The sequence below is a fragment of the Gymnogyps californianus genome, chromosome 1 (genome assembly GCF_018139145.2).
Source record: "Gymnogyps californianus isolate 813 chromosome 1, ASM1813914v2, whole genome shotgun sequence".
NCBI lineage: Eukaryota > Metazoa > Chordata > Aves > Accipitriformes > Cathartidae > Gymnogyps > Gymnogyps californianus.
Window position 1 is genome coordinate 158136282 of NC_059471.1, and position 18796 is coordinate 158155077.

Genomic DNA, 18796 nt, shown 5'->3' on the forward strand with positions numbered 1-18796 from the left:
CTTTATGGAAGCTATCGGATTAGGCTGTTGGACTTAATCCCATTTAATGTCTTTAAAGGCTGGGCTCAGAGTGGCAGGGCTGACAGGTGCTCTGCATCGCTGGGAGCAAGCGCTGCCGCTCAAGCAGGGCACTTGGCACTGGCGTAGCCAAACTCTGTTCCCAGCTTCAAGTCCTTGCTTTTGTAGCAGAGGCTATATTAATAGGACCTACAGTGGGCTTTGGTCTATGCGAATACAACATCTATCCCATATAGTTCGTCACGTGTGCTAAAGATGACATAATTATTTGCAGGAAGGGGAGCTCTGTGTCTTCATGATGAGCAAGGCTTGATTTAGTTAACTCCTCCCTCAGAGTTGACCACCAGTGTTTTGGCCTCCATGCTTCCTGGTGGATGAGGCAATGGTAGTATGTAGCTCCTGTGACAGGAAGAGATGATGACCCTGACAGGTACTGCTGGCCCAGTGGGTGTGTGAAGCTGCCCGGTGGATGAGGTCAATACAGCAATAAGCAAAGCATTTATAATAGCAGTGCTGTACTGCTTCACGTTGCGTTCCTCAGTGGGTGCTCAGCAGGCCTCCTAACACCACAGCCATGAGCAAGGCGGGTGACTAAACTCGGCGCACTCCTGAGTGGCTCCCCTGAGGCCAAGATGGCGGGGGGGGGTGGCAGTGGGGGGCCAAGATGGCGGGGGGGAGGGGGCGCCTCACCCCTCCGTCGAGAGACGAAGGAAGCCAGGGCAGGAGAGCTCGCGGGGGCTTATTTAAAGCTTCCTCGGCAGCGCAGCGAACAGACATGGGCAAACCCGCCCTGAGGCACTGCCGCTTCCCCTGACGAGCACGTGCGCTTCCGCCCCTCAGCCCCGCCACCTCTGTGGGGCCGGCGTGTCGCCCCAGCCCCTGAGGTGGCTCCGGGGCGGGGCTAACGCGGAGACCCCGCCCCGCGCTGGGGGAGGGGCGGGGTCAGTCCGGATCTACGCCGCTCTTCCGTAAACACCACCCAGCCCTTCCCCCGGCCTTCCCCCCGGGCAGGGCCCATTCAGCGCGGGGGAGTCCGCGGAAGCGTCTGTCTTTGTCACCTCATATTTCTCCCCGCTTAGTGCTCGGGCCCGGGCAGAATGAGGAGAGGCGGACTGTTTCTGCGGGGATAGGCGCAGGTTGACCCAAGTCCCTCGGGCTAACTCGCCGTTGGCAGGCAGAAAAAGGTTACGCGCCCCCCTCCCGTCACCGCCAGAGATGGACGCGCCCAAGGAAGACACTAATAGTCCGGGCTGGGTATATAAATCCGGGGGGGGGGGCTTGTTTAAAGCTCCGGCGAGGTTCGCACGGGAGGGCGAGCTGCCGCTGCCGCCGGGCCGCGGTGAGTGATCGGGGTGAGCAGGGGCAGGGCCAGGGCCGAGCTGCGCCGTCCGACGGCGGTACCGTACGGCACGGCGCACGCCTGGGTGTCCGGGCACGTACAGGCGATGAGCTGCGGGGTGAGTCCGGGTCAGAGCCGTCCCGGGAGCTGCTGCCTTCCCGTGCGGTGGGGGTGGCTGGGAGGTGGCGGGCTGGCGCTCCGCTCCGCTGCCCCGGTGGGGCTCCCGCTGCAGCCCGGTGGGTTTCGCAGCCCCTGCTCTGGGTCTGTAGTGCGCCCCTTGCCCCGTGTCTCCGGGGCTGTCTCCATCCCTTCATGCCCGCTGTCCGCCGGGACGATCCGTCCCGACGGGCGTAGCCGCGGGGGTCGTGTCCCCCCCCCCCCCCCTCCTGCAGCCCCGCTCCAGCAGCGCAGAGCAAGGGCACCCCGGCTCCCTCCCCGGGGCATGCGGGGCGGGGATGCTTGGAGGCGGGCAGCCGGGGTCGCCTTCCCCGGGGCTGGCAGAGAGAGGGTTCCCCGTTCTCTTCTCCTCCTCCCTTCCTCCCCCCGGGCCTGTCCTTGGAAACGCTGTTTGTTTTGGTCGGCGAGTGCCAAACTCCTGCCTCTGGTAACTGTTAAAAACATGGGGCCGGGGGGAGGAGACAGACGGCGAAACAGATGGAGGAAGAGGAGGAGCTGCCGCCGGCGGTGCCGCTCCCCCCGCGCCCCACTGAGGGGGGCGGGAAGGGCGTCCCCCGCCTTCCCTCTGGGGGGTTGTGGCCCCTCGTCGTGGCCGGGGGGGGGGGGGGGGCGCGTTGCCTAAATGTCTGAGGTGAGGGTCACTCCCGTGGCTGTCCCGGGCCCAGAGATTGGGGGACCCGTACTCATCTCGCTCTTAGGTATTTTTAGGCCTTCATCGAGAGAAGTCTGTGTATAAAGGGAAGAGCTGCGGAACTAGAAAGCTAAAGGTGAGAAATGTTGGCTCTAAGGTGTCAAAAATGAGGCATGAGGAAATTCTGTCACTCTTAACAAAGGCTCTTTTCTGCTCCTGTGCCGTGAGTGCTGGCAAAGGTGGAGTCACTGAAAGGGAAACTCGAGTCCAAATGAGATTTGGTCGGTGCCAGCTTGAAGATAGTAAGGATGCAAGTCCAGTAGAATAAACAAAGTTAAGACATTTGTAGTGGTAAAACTGGACAGAGCACTTTAAAAGTGTGCATGGATGGAGGGACTTATTTGAACAAAGCAGGGCTGTGGAAAAACTTTTCCTGAAGATGGTATCTGAAGAAAAAAAACCCTTCCAAACTGTCTTTTTTTTTTTTCTTCCCCCAGGTGCTTCATAAAATAACTTCTAAAGGAAGCCTTCGGGAATAAAAAGCGTGTTTGTGTTCCCTAAAACTAATCTGATCTTGCAGTCTTGATCAGTTCTAAGTGAATGATTGGGTTGGGTGATGTGACTGTGTAAGAGCAAGATGCCTTTAGGCATCTACAATGTTGTATGCATTACATCTTTACTAAAAAGAATAATCCACAACTGTCTAAATAGCAGCAGAAACCATGATAATTTAGTTCTTCCTTGTTAAATTAACTGGAATCTTGGGGTTTGTACATTTAGAAGATATTTTTAGCTTGGTCTCCCATTTAGAGTTTATCCTGAAAAAATCCTGCAAAATAGTACTGGTTGAAAGAAAACAAACAGTGTAATGAAGCCCACTGTGAAGGTATCCAACCTAATATAAAAGTAAACATCAGTTGTTTTTAATGCAGGAGAGTAAAGCGGGTTGTAACCACAGGCTGACCCTTTAATAGAATAGGTAGGATATTAAGTTGTGTATTAAAACAACAGTCTAATATGTAATACCTAATGAATAACTGAGAAAATATGATTATGATATTGTGTATTCAAAATTGTGAGTTACAAAGAGATCTTGGAAGGCTGAAGGGCTTTCTGAAATATTTTTGCTTGGGGATTATATTAATCTAAACTTAAAATTACATGTGAACTTGGCCCTAAGTAATTTATGAGAAGCTCTATGCTGTCTACAAAAACACAAGAAAAAGCAGCTCTTCCAGTCTATGCTATAAAGAAAGGACGAAGTAACTCAGTTGTCTGTTGTAACTAATTAGAAAAGCCTTTTTTTGGTTTGTACTTCCCTTTGATATGCTCAATGAATGTACTTTTCTCTAAGCTTTTTAGCTGTCGGGCAGCATATTTAAAAACTGTAGATAGCGTATCTGAATTCTGCTTGTTATTCATGTATGTTTACTTTGTGCTTCCTGCCTTGTTTATCTTTTAAACTTAGAATTTAGCAATAATGTTCTGAATCTGCAGAATACACCCATTCTTCCTTACCATTCCATTTGAGGCATCCTACTAGGAAATACATTTACTGTGGCAAAGATTGCAGTGTTTTTTTCAGTGTGTCATCTCCTGTTGCATTGTTAAAACTTATTTAAATTAAGCCTTCTGAAGCACTCTACTGACAACTCTGCTATCTGTATGAGTGCATGTATTGTAGGAACAGGTGTGGTCTCAGTACATCAAAATATATCATGGGCCTCTTTGAAATGCAAGTGTTGCCGAAAGATCCTTTGCTGGGACTAGTATGTAAAGACTTAATATATATAGAAATTAAAATTCTACCTTAACGATTTGGTCGTCTTGGGAATCAGGATTGGGGTAGAAAATGGCAATGCTGACTTGCCTCCATGGCTGGTTTAGTACTTCTGTCAGGAGCACCTTGCAAATCTGAGTATTTACAAATTTGAATATTTATTAGAATTATCGTACTGACAGTTAAGAGGAAGTTCTTGAAATGATGATGTGTAAATTGTGTGAGAATTTGGGGGTTTTTAATGGTCATTTAATTTCTTCCATGTTCTTAACACCTAGACTGAAGCAGTAGACACATCTTGAAGTGCTCATACTAGGCAAGTGATTTACAAGACCTTTTGGGCCAGTACACTGCTAACAACATTAATCAAGTCTTTCGATGGACCACATGCAACATTAACCTTTTGGAGGTTAGTTATTTATATATAAAGGGATTTTATACATGATTAAAGCCTGGAAATACAGTGTTCTGATGCTGATCCAGAAACAATAGCAGGAGGGTAATAAGCTTTGCAGGCTCTGTAGGGTTACTATATTTAAGTGAGCGGTTCCACATCAAGAACCTGGAGCGTGTTCTACAGTTAGGTTACTTGTCACAACTAGTTCCTAGTCAGCGCTAGCTTTGAGATCTGTAGCACATATTAATCGAAGAAATAGTTTTAGGCTCTTGTGTAACATTAACTAGTGACTCATTTCTAATTGTAACTTAAACAAATACAATTTCCATGTCAAAAATATCTCGGCCTTCTGGTTTCTAGGTTCTCTTGCAACCCTCAGTCTTGCTTAGTCAGTACTATTTTAAATATCTGCTTGTTTTGAGTTACTTGTTAGAAATTATAAAATTGCTGTTCTAATAAAAGAGTTATGATGTTAAGGATCACAACTGATGCTGTAAGTCTTGAACCCATGACCTCTATATCCTGATCAAAAGTTACCTTACTGGAGAAGCCAGTAAGAGATAAACTGTCAGCTGTGTTCTTGCTGATGTGATTCTTTTCACAAAAAACGGCATAAAACATTACATAAATAAGGCACTCAAATGCATCCTCTTTCCTCTTGTGAGAGGAGGAGGAGTAAACATACACTTAACAAATGTTAATCATCTGAATTAACAGGGGAGTACTCATCAGTGTAATACCTCATCAAGTTATAAAGGCCTATTCAGGATGAGCTGGTGCCCAAAAAAATCAAACGCTCTAAGCTGCAACTAGGTGCCAGCGTAAAGAAATCTTCATTCTTATTCCCTTTTGTCTATCTCTTGACCCCACAATATGTTAATTCACATAAGTACACACAAAGATCATCCTTTTGCTGCCAAAAGTGGCTTTTTCCAAGTTCAACAGTTGCAAAGTGCAGTATTCCTTGCCTGCTGAACTTGATGCAATTTAATCATAAATGAAGTCATATTACTTGAATTTGCTGATGGAAAGCATTGTTGGCTATGTCTCTTCATAAAGTCTACTACAGAATGCTTCATGGCCGTAATCAAAGATGGACAGCTACTTTTTGGTATCTGGGCCAAATTCCTTTGGTAGTAATTATGGCTGACTTCCAGTTTCTCATTTTAATATGATTATGAACATATTTTTCACTTCCTGTCATACAGCTATTAATCATCTCTATCGTACTATGCAGCTGTCCAAATTCTCTGCAGTTGTAGATTATCTGCCTGGGAGGCAATTTCTTTATGTAGACAGAAGCACTCTGAAGCATGACACTTCTCTGCGTTATTTGTCATGTAGGCTGCGTGTAATGTTAGAGGCTCAGAGTTACCATTTGACTTAAAACAGAAAACCCATCCACCTTCACCCCTAGGAGGAGTATTTTTTGGGTCTATGCCATTGTCGATCTGATTCTGAGCAAAGACCCACCTAAAGCAGCAGGCCAGACTTTCAGCTACGCCCTGTCAGAAATGTAGTATTCTGAATTATTTGCCTGTTCTCCCCCAGCAACTTCTGTTTGCTTCAGAGTTGTTACACTCAGTGCAGTCTGTTTGTGGAAGGAAGCTAATTGCTAAACATCACTTGTTGGTGAAGTCAGGTGGGGGATGGTAACATCATGAGATGCCTCTATGGACATTGAGAACTTCTGAAGTTCTGACAACAAGCAACTTCAGGGATTACTGTGGGTAGTCTTTTTTTTTTTAATATAACCAATTTACAGACTGACTCTAACATAATCATTAAGGTATGAAAAAGCAGAAGGTACAAAACCTTCTTGCAGAACAGGTGTAGTTTGTTAATAACTGTATGTCAAGCCAGATCCTTTCTGTAACACCTTTTTAAGAAAGGCAACTACTTGTTCTTCATTCACAATATAATGATCAGTACCTGAGTTTTGAGAGAGAAACCAAAAAATAGTAAGTGCTGGTTTTATGGGAAGTGTATTTGTCTCTCCAGGTCTTGTTTACTCTAGCAGCTAAAGTGAATCAGAATGCCTCTCAATGACGACCAGAACAGTGATTCAGATTCTTCACGCCTCTCTGAAAGCACAGCTTCTTCTAGCGACTCTGAATATTCAAGACAGAGCTTTAACAGTGATTCTTCAAGCAAACCCAGTTCCCCAGCGTGTAAGCCTATTTCTACCTTACCTGCATTGTGCATACACAGATAAGGCTAATTTATCTCGTTTCTCTTTGCTGTCATGGGTAGAACCTGGGATTCTGAATCTCTGTTTAAGAGTATTAAGAGAAAGGCATGGCTTTCTCTTTGCTATGAAGCAGTGTGGAACACCACCAGCAGCTGTATCTGTGGGGGTCTTCCTGTGCACTCCTTCCCTTCAGAAAGTGTAAGAAAAGTGTGCTACCCTGGACATCCTAATCTTGAGCTAATCTTGACGTTGGTAGCTGTCTCCACTCAAGCAGATATGGCTTTGTGCAAAGGGTGGGTTTCTTTTGTTTGCTCCATACACTTAAAAATTAAATCTGTAACTTACAGATTTATAATATTACATCAAGTTACATGAAATTAATCTAAAATTCACATTTTTTCTTTCATAAATATTAGGATCAAACAGAAAACACATTTGCACAAGGAAGGTGTTTTGAGTAATGATAAATAAAATCTTGGGTAAGATGTGCTTCATGTTCATGTCTGTAAGCGTTCTCAGACCATGCATACTTTTTATCATCTATGTAAGTGAAGTCTTACATTAAAACAAGCTTGTTAGTGGAGCTGCAATTGGCAGCTGGCTCTTTGTCTTTATTACCAGTCTTCAGAGGCTTAATTTGCAATACTAAATTAAATGACAATTTGGGGGTTTAGAAACTTTGGGAAATTACTCTTGCTTTCCAATGTAGAGTTTCTGTTATGTTGTTAATACTTATTTGTAAAAAGGGAGTGTAACTTACAGTGCATCTGCTATGGAACATAAGTGGGGGGGTTCTCAAGTCAGTAACTTCAGAACCTTCTCTACAGGCAATAAAACCACAATATAGCCATTATGTGCTCAGAATTATAATGGACATCTGGTATCTGTTATTGCCCATGCTTTTGGTCTGGTGGGTTTTACAGAACAGTCAATAGGAAATCTGTGGAATGCAAGATCCTGTTTTAAAGGAAAAAAGATACCTTAGTTAAGATGCAGAAATATGAAATTCCTCTTCAAAATGTTACGAGGCTTGTGTGGTATTACCCACACACACACCCCTGATAAGCTGGGAGTTTCCTGAGTTAGTGTTTTAAGAAGATACAAAGACCTGGTAATCCTAGGTTGTTTCTTCTAGAGTACTAGAGTCCAATTAGCAAGCAGTAAAACTTCTAAATTTTAATATTTTCAATTGCACTTATCAACTATAGATATTTGGCTTCAATTGATCTTGTTTGTTCCAGCAGCAAGCCCTCCCAAGATTATTACATTTGATGAACTGATGGCAGCTGCAAGAAATTTGACAGACTTGACTCTAGCTCATGAAATTGCTGTAAATGCAAATTTTTGCATAAAACAGGAAGACTTCCCGCAGAACAGGTAAGAGCCTGAATTTTGCAAAAAGCAGCACTGGGGTTGAGAAGGGAGGAGAAATGAATAGAGTGGCGAATTTAAAAAAACAAAAAAAAACCCCAAAAAACCCAAAACAAAAAAAACCAAGAAAACACAAACCAAAACATCTTGGAAGGCTACAGATTTTTATCCTGCACCTCCAGGAGTCACTGTCACAGCTATCTTGCTTAGAACAAGTATTGCAGTCCAGCTGAGTTGATACACTGTCTTTGAGCATATTGCTCTGTCTTAAATGTCATGTGGAAGATAAAAGGCTAATGCAGTATGGATGCCCATAGTGAAGATGAGTATTGGTCTGTTCTGTGCAGTTCCAAGCTGTTGTGGTTTAACCCCAGCTAGCAACTAAGCACCACGAGTGGGGTGGGGGGAGAAAAGGGGAACAAAAAGTAAAACTTGTGGGTTGAGATAACAGTTTAATAACTAAAGTAAAATATAAAACTAACAATAGTAATAATAATAATGAAAAGGAATATAACAAAAAAAGGAAGGGGGGGAAGAAAAAAAACCAGTGATGCACAATGCAATTGCTCACCACCCGCTGACTGATGCCAGAGCCGCGATCCGCCCCTCCCGGCCAACTCCCCCCTGTTTATATACTGGGTGTGACGTTCCATGGTATGCAACACCCCTTTGGCTAGTTCAGGTCAGCTGCCCCGGCTATGCTCCCTCCCAGCTTCTTGCACACCTGCTTGTTGGCAGAGCATAGGAAACTGAAAAGTCCTTGGCTTAAGATAAGTGCTACTTAGCAACAACTAAAACATCGGAGTGTTATCAACATCATTCTCACACTAAATCCAAAACACAGTACTATACCAGCTGCTAAGAAGAGAGTTAACTCTGTCCCAGCTGAAACCAGGATACAAGCCCTGTGGAAAAGATGAAATGGTGGCCTTCTATGCAGTTGTATGTAGTAGGTCATTGGTGCCATAGTGATAAGAAGATAGAGCTCATCATGAACATAGCTCTAATATTAGCCCCAGAAGAGATGCAAAAATACCTGGAGATCTAGAGGAAGTGAGAATTAACTTCCCTAATGTAGGTAGCTAAAATGTTCTTGCTTACAGACATGTCTAACTTAAAAATGACCCTGGTCTTTACTTTGAGAAAACTTACGTAAAAAACAAGTTTTTAATTGCACAAGTCCCTTAACTGATAATTGGTTATATGGCAGAATAGTTTTTGAGAAAGCTTGGTACATAACATACCAGGTTAGGACAATCAATACAAATTCAGTAAGGAAAAAAGAAAGGTAATATCTCTTTACCTACATCTGAATTGCCAGGACCACATTATAAAATACAGGTGTTTTAGGAAAGGCTTGTCAGTCTAGACCACCTTTTGGGAGCTGATGATCCACAGCCCAAGAAAGATATGGTTGCAGGGCACAATAGCTGGTGAGGTGGTGTGTGTTTCCCAACAAGTGATCAGGCTAATCTAAAACACTTTTAGCAAGGGTGAAAGCTAGTTGGGAGTCTTTTCTGTATCTAATTGACTTATTCCACAGCTTTGCAGGCACAGTGAAACAAATTGTACACAAGGCATTTTGGGATCATTTGGAATCAGAACTGAATGAAGATCCTCCAGAATATGAACATGCTATCAAGCTCTTTGAGGAAATTAAGGAGGTAATGTTCCTCCTCCCCAGGACCCCAGTATTGTTTTGTCAGCTTAGGTCTGAGAGCCTTTTACTTCACTGAAGGGTCTGCTAACTCAGTCAAGCCAACACCTTCAAGTTCATTCTTCTAAGATGAAACAACGATTATTCAGAACTGCAAATAGGTGTCTATTTATAGTATATTTATATTAGCCATGAATATGGCCACGAACGCACAGTGGCGTGTCCACTCAGCTTTCATTGCGTGATGGCTAGTTGCAAGTCCGCTCTTCTCAAAGCTTCACATCTCTACTAGCCTCTTTCCAGCAACATACTGTGAGCTTAGGGCATGAACAGGAGTATAAATGTGACTGTACCTGCCTGCATAGACTTTATGATTATCGCACAAGGGAGCATACGGACCTTCAATCCTGGCACAATACTAAGTCTTTCAACATTTTAAGTTAGTAAATGTTTGGTTTACAGGGCAGCCTCCCAGTTTTTGAAAGTCTCATTGTTGACATGCTTTCTGGTTTACTGTCTTTGAGCATTTTTGCAGAATTGTACTGTGATCCTTTTAACAGTCCTTTTTTCCTGCTACGTTAGATAATGTTCAGTCTTAACGTGTCTTGTTATAGCCAGTCAGCTAAATACACTTGACATTAATACTAAAATCTTACTTCAGTGTGTTTACTAAGTGGTTTGGTTTTTATTGATAAGCTTTTCCTTTTTTCCCCCTACTTTAGATTCTTCTTTCCTTCCTGACTCCTGGAGCAAACAGGATTCAAAATCAAATTTGTGAAGTTCTCGATACAGATCTTATAAGACAGCAGGCAGAACATAATGCTGTTGATATTCATGGGCTAGCTAACTATATCATCAACACTATGGGAAAGTTATGTGCTCCAGTAAGAGACAACGATATAAAACAGTTAAAAGCAACTGACAATATCGTAGAATTACTGAGGTTGGTATTTGGGTGTTTTTTTAGAGGAAAAACCTCTTCTCTGAAAGAGTACTGGGCAGTGGAAGAGGGGTGTAGAGTCTTAAAAAGAAGTCTTAAATTGTGTCAGTTTACATAACACCTGTTTTCAAACTATAGGAAAACTTATTTACATACAGAAGCATCAAAGAGGAGGAGTGATGACACGCTGTGACCAGAATATTATGCGTATCTTTTTAATGACATGGATAGAATGCCTAAATCAAACGCTACCAGCTCTGAATATCTAAGCCACTGAACAACAAAAAAAGCACTGTTGCAATAATCTGTGTTTCGGAAACTGCTTTTTCAGTCTTGTTCATCCTTACAAAATTTAAGCAGCACATTTGTACTGTTCCTTCTTGACCTGTTTATTGCATGCTTCCTCTAGGAGGCCAAACTTTGGATTTAGATCTTATTACTTGAACTTGGGTTAAATACTTGCATAAAGGGACAGAAACCAGTTTACTGCTCCTTAGGTACACTGAAATATTAAGAGTAAACGGTAGTTGTTGTTCTACTGTTTTATTGCAACCTGGATCATATACAGGGACCAAAGGAACTGGGTCAGAAGGATTCTTTCTCTTGGTGCAATTAGAGTGACTAAAAAGTTAAAATCTGTTCATTTAGGCTGAAATGTACCAATTAATACAGTTCTTGAAAACCCTTCTCTTTCTGTTACAGGGTTGTAGCATTTAGTGATGCTACATATTTGTCTTGTTCTCTGTAACTTACACCAAGCCTTATACACAATACTCCCTCAGGTATCCTGGAAGATAGGTAACATATCTGTTACGCTGAAATACCAATGAAGGAATTTACTTCTCCCCGAATTGAAATTAAAGTGTTAATGTAGGTGTAACTTACATGTGGTGGTTAAAATCAATAGATTATTGTAATTGTCAAATTTTAAACTCTTCCTTTCAGACAAATATTCCGTGTTTTGGACCTGATGAAAGTGGATATGGCTAATTACACAATTCAAAACCTTAGGCCATACCTTCAGCGTAATTTGGTGGACTACGAAAGAACAAAATTCCAGGAAATCCTTGAAGAAACACCAAGTAGGTATCATGCTATATTTAATTTAAACCTTTCTTTAAAAAGTGAACTATTTAAAGACATGCTATAAAATCTGTCAATTGCAGGTAATTTGGAGGAAGACTTCAATTTCTTGTCTGGATCTAACTAATGCAAAAATTCTTTGACAAGCAAGCTACCAATGGCCAATTGCTTAAGTTGCTATAAAGTATGTTTATCTGTAATCTGGGGTGCTTTCAGACACATTTCTATTTGCTAAATTGGTTGGTATCTGAAAAACAAACAATGGCTCTTACTTTCTGGAGGCAGAAGCCCTACATACTGAAAGATGAGACTTTGTCTCTTTTGTACGCAGCAAGTCTGTTTTTAGTCTGAAGTAAATGTAAAACCAGTTAGTGTGCCTGAAAGTTGGAAGGGACAGGATTGATTTTTCTAATAAACAAAAGGCAGGCTCTGAGGAAAACTTCTTAGGTGATGCAAAGTCAACTTGATCCGCTATTAGAGGTTTTGTGTAATATGGCTAAACAGTGTTCAGGAAAATACATTTTCTAAGAAGAAAAAGTAAACTTACTAACATCTGGAGCAGGGGCTTCTAAAATGGGAACCTTGAGCCGCTGATATGGCCTGCAGTGTTTATATATGCAGTCTGAGAAAGAACTCTTTAAAAGCATTTCATTTCCTGTTAATACAGTTTATCTTCCTTCACCTCTACTTTCCAGTCCCATGGCCCAACTATTAAGTGGCCTTCCTGAAAAAGGGAAGAAAATGCTTTGGGAACTTGGACTTCGAGGCTTTTTTACCCAAAAGTGTTGGCTGAAGTCTAACAATTTGTTGTTGGGTTTGTACAAGCTAGCTAGAATATTAAGGTGACCAGTGGAAGATGATCAGTGGAAAAAAAGCGAGGGAGAGAATTTATGTGTGTGAAGACTCAGCTGTCCACTATATTTGTTTAGTCTCAGAAGCTCAATACTCTTGTTTGTGTATACAACTCTTCCTCAAGCTAGTGCTTATTTTGATGAAAGCATGCAGTAAATCTGTGCTGATTTGCAATGCTTAGGTGCCCTGGATCTCACAACAGAATGGATAAAGGAATCAATAGAAGATGAATTGTCATCTGTTTCTGATGAATCTTCATCATCCCCTGGTGCTGATAGTAGTTCTAAACCAATTATTAGTCCTACACTGGTGCTAAACAACGGCTACTTGAAACTGTTACAATGGGACTATCACAAAACAATTCCAGAGGTAAGAAGTGTATTTCAGTGTCTTCAGATTTCTAGCTATATGAAAACATTGGTGTAGTATAATAATCCTGCTATTGATGACAATAGGTGAAGTATTCTCTTGCACTTCTTAAATTTCTGAATAGTAAATTTGGAATTTGGAGAGTATATGCTAGTCTACTTTCTAAAATATGAGATGGGCAAGTCAAGAACTGGAAAAGAACAATGTAAAGGTTGTTTTCCCTCTATCCAATCATAGCTCACCAGCTCCACCCTAAGAGCGGTCTTGGCCATGGTCAAAGGCTGGGCCTTGTACTGACAGCACTTGGCTTTCTGTATCTTTGAGAGAACTGACTACAGCATCCTGTTTTCCTAACAGCAGCAGGAATTAGTGGGATCACTCTTGCTTTAGAACAGAATCAGTAAAAACTAGAAGCCCTCTAAAGAAGCCCTTTCTCAGTGCATGTAAACTATTGCTTCAGGAATCGGTGCTCAGGTTTTCCCTCCAACTCCTGATTACTGACCTCTGCAACTTTCTGTAAAGCCAATTTGAAAATGGCCATCAGTCAGGGCTAAAATTAGCATCTGCAGTGAGCGCCTTAGCTATACTTAGGGTGGCCTGGCAGAGAATTTGCTAAATACATGGGGATGCTCTTAGTGCTCTCAGTCAGTGGACGGGAGGGAAGCCACCTTATTCTTACCTTCCTTCTAACAGTTTTGACTAAGAGCTACACACAGGTATCCTCTGGTGGATCTAGTTTCTCATACTATGAAATTACTACCAAACAGTTGAATGTTAATGCCCGTGTGCTTCTCAGGGGAGGGATTTGGTTAGGATGAACTCTTTCTAACCTAAAATAAGTCACTCCACCTACGTCTTGCTGTGGGAATTACTTACCTTCTTGGTATGATCAACTGGCTTTTTGCCTGTAGCAGGTTATGTATCACTTGCAGAACCTGCTCTAGTGGTTGAACTGGTGGTTGTCATGCACAGTTGTTCATCACTGTCCATCAGTTACAGATTATGGCATTTTTCAAAGGATAGCTGAATCCAGAAGACTATTCTGTCTGTAACCTTGATCACTACAATGTCCTCTGGATCCCCTGAGCGTTCCACATCATGGGCCGAATTAGATGCAATGTCCTCAGTTTCCTCTGCACTGAAGGCATTACCTATCTTCCTGCCACAAGCTTACTTCTGGTACTCATACATAATGCCACTTTGCAATACTACATATTCAGGGTATTTCAGCTGCTGTCTCTTCTGACTTCGCATTTTTGTGATGAAAAACATTAATGCTTCATGACTACATCCTATATCTGTCCTTTTCCCTGTCCCTCTCCCTCCGTATTCCTAAATTAGTATTATTGTTTCAATTCTAGACTCTAATAACAGATGAAGTTCGTCTTCAGGAGTTGAGAGAAAAGCTCAATCAATTAAAAATCATAGCTTGTGTTTGTCTCATAACGAACAATATGGTGGGTGCAGCAATTGTAGATGTGCCTGATTTTGCTGACCAACTGAAAAGGATCTGTGTTCCTCTTCTTGAAGGCATGAACAAGAAGTAAGGCCTTGTTTTTATCACTTTTCATATTATTTTTTTTTTTTAACAGGAAGTACCAGGTGGACCTGAAAACCTTTGGAAACAATTCAAATATCATAGCCAGTGCTTGTTAATAATAGGAAGATACCAAATTTTAATAATCTGTATCTATATTCCCTTTACAATATAAGTCCATTGTATGTTAGGCACATGTTTTCAAAGTTATATTTTAATGAAATCTTGATCTTGATGTTAGTCTACAGAATATGGAGCCTCGTACTAAAGTTCATTCATACGCTCCTAATGCTGGAGAGACTGTGGCAATATATTCACTAATTGTCTTGCCAGTTGCTTCAAACTTGTTGTAGGTAGTTTAAGCTATTTGGCTGCCTATTTTTGCTGCCACTTGCACTACAAGCAAGTCTGATGTGATCTGAAAGAGTGTCTCAAACTAGTTTTCCACTCTGCTTTTTCTTGTGAAATGCTATGCATGTGGCCCAGGGAAAAAACTAAGCATAAGGGCAAAACGAACTGGTGTCACTGCTGCACACTTGAAATGGTTTTTCCTGTTTGAATCACAATTAGGTCCTTATTTTATCTTCCACATGGAGATTTGTCCTGCATCTGTAGATGTACATAAATCTGCAAAAGATAACTTTTCTAAATTCTCTCATTGCAGAGAGCAGGTTGAAAATAAAAGGGAAAGGAGACAAGTGAGGTCACCTTACAACCTGTGCTACAGAAACTGCAAAAGTTAATGCTTTTCTATGTCTTTCTTCCAGAACTTTTGATTTGAAGGAGGCTCTGAATGCTATTGGTGTCCAGATTTGCAGCAAAGTGAACAGGTCTCTAACTGAAAGAGGTCTTCCCACTCTTAATGAAGAAATGCAGAGTAATTTAATGGGTCAAATCGCTCATATTGTTGAGGAGAATAATCCCATCAGTTCCTTGATTGGTTAGTAAGATAATACATAATTGTCTGATTGTATGTGTCTGTATATAAACTTACTCCCAGCAAGCTTAATCAGCTGTCTATTTTTTAAAGGCACTTTCTTACTGCACTAAAATACTGGGTCAACTAAGAGTAAGGAAATGTTGTTTACCTATAGATGGTGTTCTTGGTATGCTGCAGAGCATGGTTAGTCACAGCTAGAAATAATTTAAAAAGTGTCTGTACAAACAAGCCTAGACATGCTAGTATTTTGGAGAAGAATTTAGAAAAATGAGTGCTATTCAGTCTCCCTTCTGTTAGTTCTGGGTTTAAACCTAGTGGTTTTTTGCTTTGAGTCTACTTCATATTAGGTAATTTAACTTGTTGCAGCAGGTTTATGCTGTGTCCACCTTGCAGGAGCCAACTTTAAGCAGCTTTCAGTTACTGTTTCCCACTGCAACACAGGCTTGGGAAAGAGTTGTTACCTACATGGTTGGATTTTTTTGCTGTGCTTGATGTGCAGGGTGCTTACAAAGCGAGTATGGCTTCATCTTGGGTTTACATTTGTTCTGAGCATGTTTTATATTCCATTTCAGACAAACGAATCCAGTTATTCATGAGAAGCTTGCTTGCTCTTCCGAGTTTTCAGAAGTGTAGGCCTACTATGCCAGGAGGCCTTTCTGTGATTCAGACGGAGATGGAGTTCGTTGGATCTCAGTATGCAAGCATTGTAAACTTTAATAAACAAGTGTATGGACCATTCTATGCAAACATACTTAGAAAACTACTTTTTCCTGAGGCACCAATGGGGAAAGTAGAAACAGAAACACCTACCAATTAAAAAAAAATGACCTATTTCTGTACCCCTTTTTTTACCTTCCAAGACAGTGATCTGACTTCCCCACTGAGAACAGCCCACTCCAGTGACTCTTAATGAGAGATCTTGTAAACTGTATGTGGATAGTTTCTGCAATTCACTGGAAAGAAATTGATTTCAAGGACATAAATATTTTAATAGACTAAATTTGTTTAATGGATTGTGTCACTTGTAATAGCCAGTGAATTATTTTTAAGGCAAGCATTTATTATGATTTGCAGTGGGAAAGAGCTGGCAAAGTACTTAATGTTTTGCCACCATTAAAACATAATGTTATTTTTCAACTTAAATATATTTACATATAGCAATGCAATTATGAAATGACAAAACAATTGTAGATAAAATGTACTATGCTTACATTGTATTTTTGTAGAGCAACATCTAATAATTATGTTTCTGAAAAGAATTTGAAGCAAAAAAAGTATAGCATAACTGCTTTTGTAACCAAAACCAGGTTCAAACTAGGCCAAGTTCTGGTACTCCTGCAGTTACTGGAACCAGAACTTAGCCTCTGTTACATTAAGGAATGCCAGTATTATATGCTGTTTGGAGTATAGCAGTTACCGAAGAAGCATTCACCACTTAAAGTAGGAATCTTTCAGAACTCAACTGCAATTGAGATTGATGATAAACACCTAAGAAACATGATGTTGGTGGAGGGGTGGAGTAAATTTCTGTATATAATGTTTATAAGCATTTTGTTTATCCAGTGGAGGTCATACAGATCTTAAATCTAATCTCTAATATGTATATGTACTGATCTTTGATCTTAATGGGTATTAAGTATTTTTAAGTTGGGTCTTTCTGACCTTTATTCCCAAAAGCACTTGAGAGTGACCTTACAGAGTACCACAGAGCAACTTCCCCTTTTATATTCTGTTGGATGAGGGCATAAGCTTTTCAAAACATATTCTTGGGTCTGAAAGCAAGAACCCAAATGATTAGTCATTCTTGAAAATGTGATTAGATTCACTGAGTCTGCGAGAAATACTGCAGTTTTCTTCAAATTCCTTTGGAATGGGCCCCAATACTTAGTTCCCATTTAAGGCAACAGGAATCTTGCATACAGAAAATGAATAGGCTTGAAATTGAGAAGTATGGAAGTAAACTTCTGTAAGTTTACACAGGCTTTATTCTGCATATTTCAGATTACTGGGAATAGATACTGCTGGAATATGTATTATAGATGTGTTCTTGTCTAGGAAATTGAATCATAATTTACTTGAAAATTATCTTTTAATATATTACCATATAATAGTCCTTTTAAAATTTCATATATATATATAAAAACTCCATGTGGTACAAGTTATATAGCTTGTTTTTAATATTTTATATTACAATCTATTTTTTATGAAGAGACAAAAAATTGCCCGTAAAAGCTTAATGTGTCACACAAATTGTGTACGTACATTACTGTGTCTATCATAAAGGTCTAAAAAAACTGGGCATTATTAGCACTGTGGTTTTGTAGTCCATTTTTATGGAATTGTGTACTCTTTTTAGTGAGGGAAATGACTTCTAGTCAGTTGTTCCTCAGTGTCCAAGGACTTTGGTCACATGTACATGATAAGAAAAACTTTCTTCAAAATGCCTTTTTAGAAAAGAAATTTCTCTAGTGCATTTCTGCTCTATCCCTTGTAAAAACATTAAAATGTGTGTTCACCTTTATGTTGTGCAAAGGGAACTGTTTCCTGAAGCCTGAAAAACCTGAGAGAAAGGAACTCTTAGAATATAGTAATTGTGCTACTAGGTAAAACAGGCTTGCTCAGATGAATATGAAATTTTGATATGCAATTCAAAATCATCAAGAGAAGAATGCATTTCAAAAGCAATTACAGGGAATTAAATCTTAGTGATTTGGTACATCTTTAGAAATACCCAAACTATTTTGAGCTTCAGCCAAAAGAGGATTTTATGAACATTTGAAGATGATTTATAACATGATTATGAACTTTTTATCATAATACTTTATATGCATTCTATTGTAAAAATAAATATCAAACTATAGCTCTTTAATGTACTGGGGAAACTGTCATACTAGTTTTTACCAGTAAAATACTCGAATGAGGATTCATTGGGGTTTTTTAGTGATTAAGGTGACTTGCAAAGGGCATTTTATAGCATGGCCTATGTTTCAAGTGATTGTTTAATGGATCTTAATTTTTATTTAATGTTTCAAACATGGACATTGCATCTGTTTAATGTCATGTGTTGCATGCTGTTTACGCTACTGTGGCTGAAACGCACTTGCCTCTACTCTGAAGTTGTCCTTGTGAAACAAGATGCCATTCTGTAGCAGCTTTCTTCGTTGAAATACAAATATTTGAGGTTTTGTATGCATTAAATTTTGTTTGTGATACCACTGGTGGTGAAAAGTCATTTATGCCAACTTTCTTAAATGTAATGGATTGTTAAATGCTGAAGATAAATGACTGCACTAATGATGCGTTGTGACTCTTCTTTTTCTGTAACTTCTCAGTTGCAGCTGGAGTGTAGAGTAGTGACTTTAATCCAGCTGCACAAATAACATTCAAAACAGTCGCTTGTGATTCAAAGGAACTGACTCACAGATGGACTGTAAGCCAAAGCACCTTTATTTTCGCTAGCGGGGAGAGCATAGGGTCCATCCTACAAAATTGCATCTCCATCCAGGTAAAACCC

The 18796-nt window shown here is 40.8% G+C and overlaps 1 protein-coding gene across 7 annotated transcripts; it reads left to right on the forward strand.

Annotated features, from left to right (window-relative positions):
* The first annotated feature begins 1326 nt into the window (after window positions 1–1326).
* Window positions 1327–18581, forward strand: TCP11L2 (t-complex 11 like 2). 7 transcript variants are annotated; one of them, XM_050914985.1, is made up of 12 exons: window positions 1327–1357; window positions 2233–2301; window positions 4224–4354; window positions 6344–6513; window positions 7775–7910; window positions 9448–9568; window positions 10284–10504; window positions 11447–11583; window positions 12618–12805; window positions 14167–14348; window positions 15110–15282; window positions 15855–18581. In XM_050914985.1, exons 4-12 carry the CDS (start codon window positions 6378–6380, stop codon window positions 16097–16099), a joined length of 1539 nt encoding a protein of 512 aa, XP_050770942.1. In that variant the 5' UTR covers window positions 1327–1357; window positions 2233–2301; window positions 4224–4354; window positions 6344–6377; the 3' UTR covers window positions 16100–18581. The 7 variants fall into 7 exon arrangements, with proteins under 7 accessions (XP_050770942.1, XP_050770943.1, XP_050770941.1 ...); XM_050914986.1 differs by having other exon boundaries at window positions 1343–1357; window positions 2243–2301; XM_050914984.1 differs by lacking the exon at window positions 1327–1357 and adding an exon at window positions 1429–1475.
* The last annotated feature ends 215 nt before the right edge of the window (window positions 18582–18796 follow it).

What these genes read in the sequence shown, in the direction of transcription:
- TCP11L2 (XM_050914985.1), top strand. Translation starts at nt 6,378, where the DNA reads ATGCCTCTCAATGACGACCAGAACAGTGATTCAGATTCTTCACGCCTC. An exon ending in CAAACCCAGTTCCCCAGCGT is followed by an intron (nt 6,514 to 7,774) that starts GTAAGCCTATTT and finishes TGTTTGTTCCAG; the next exon opens with CAGCAAGCCCTCCCAAGATT. An exon ending in GAAGACTTCCCGCAGAACAG is followed by an intron (nt 7,911 to 9,447) that starts GTAAGAGCCTGA and finishes CTTATTCCACAG; the next exon opens with CTTTGCAGGCACAGTGAAAC.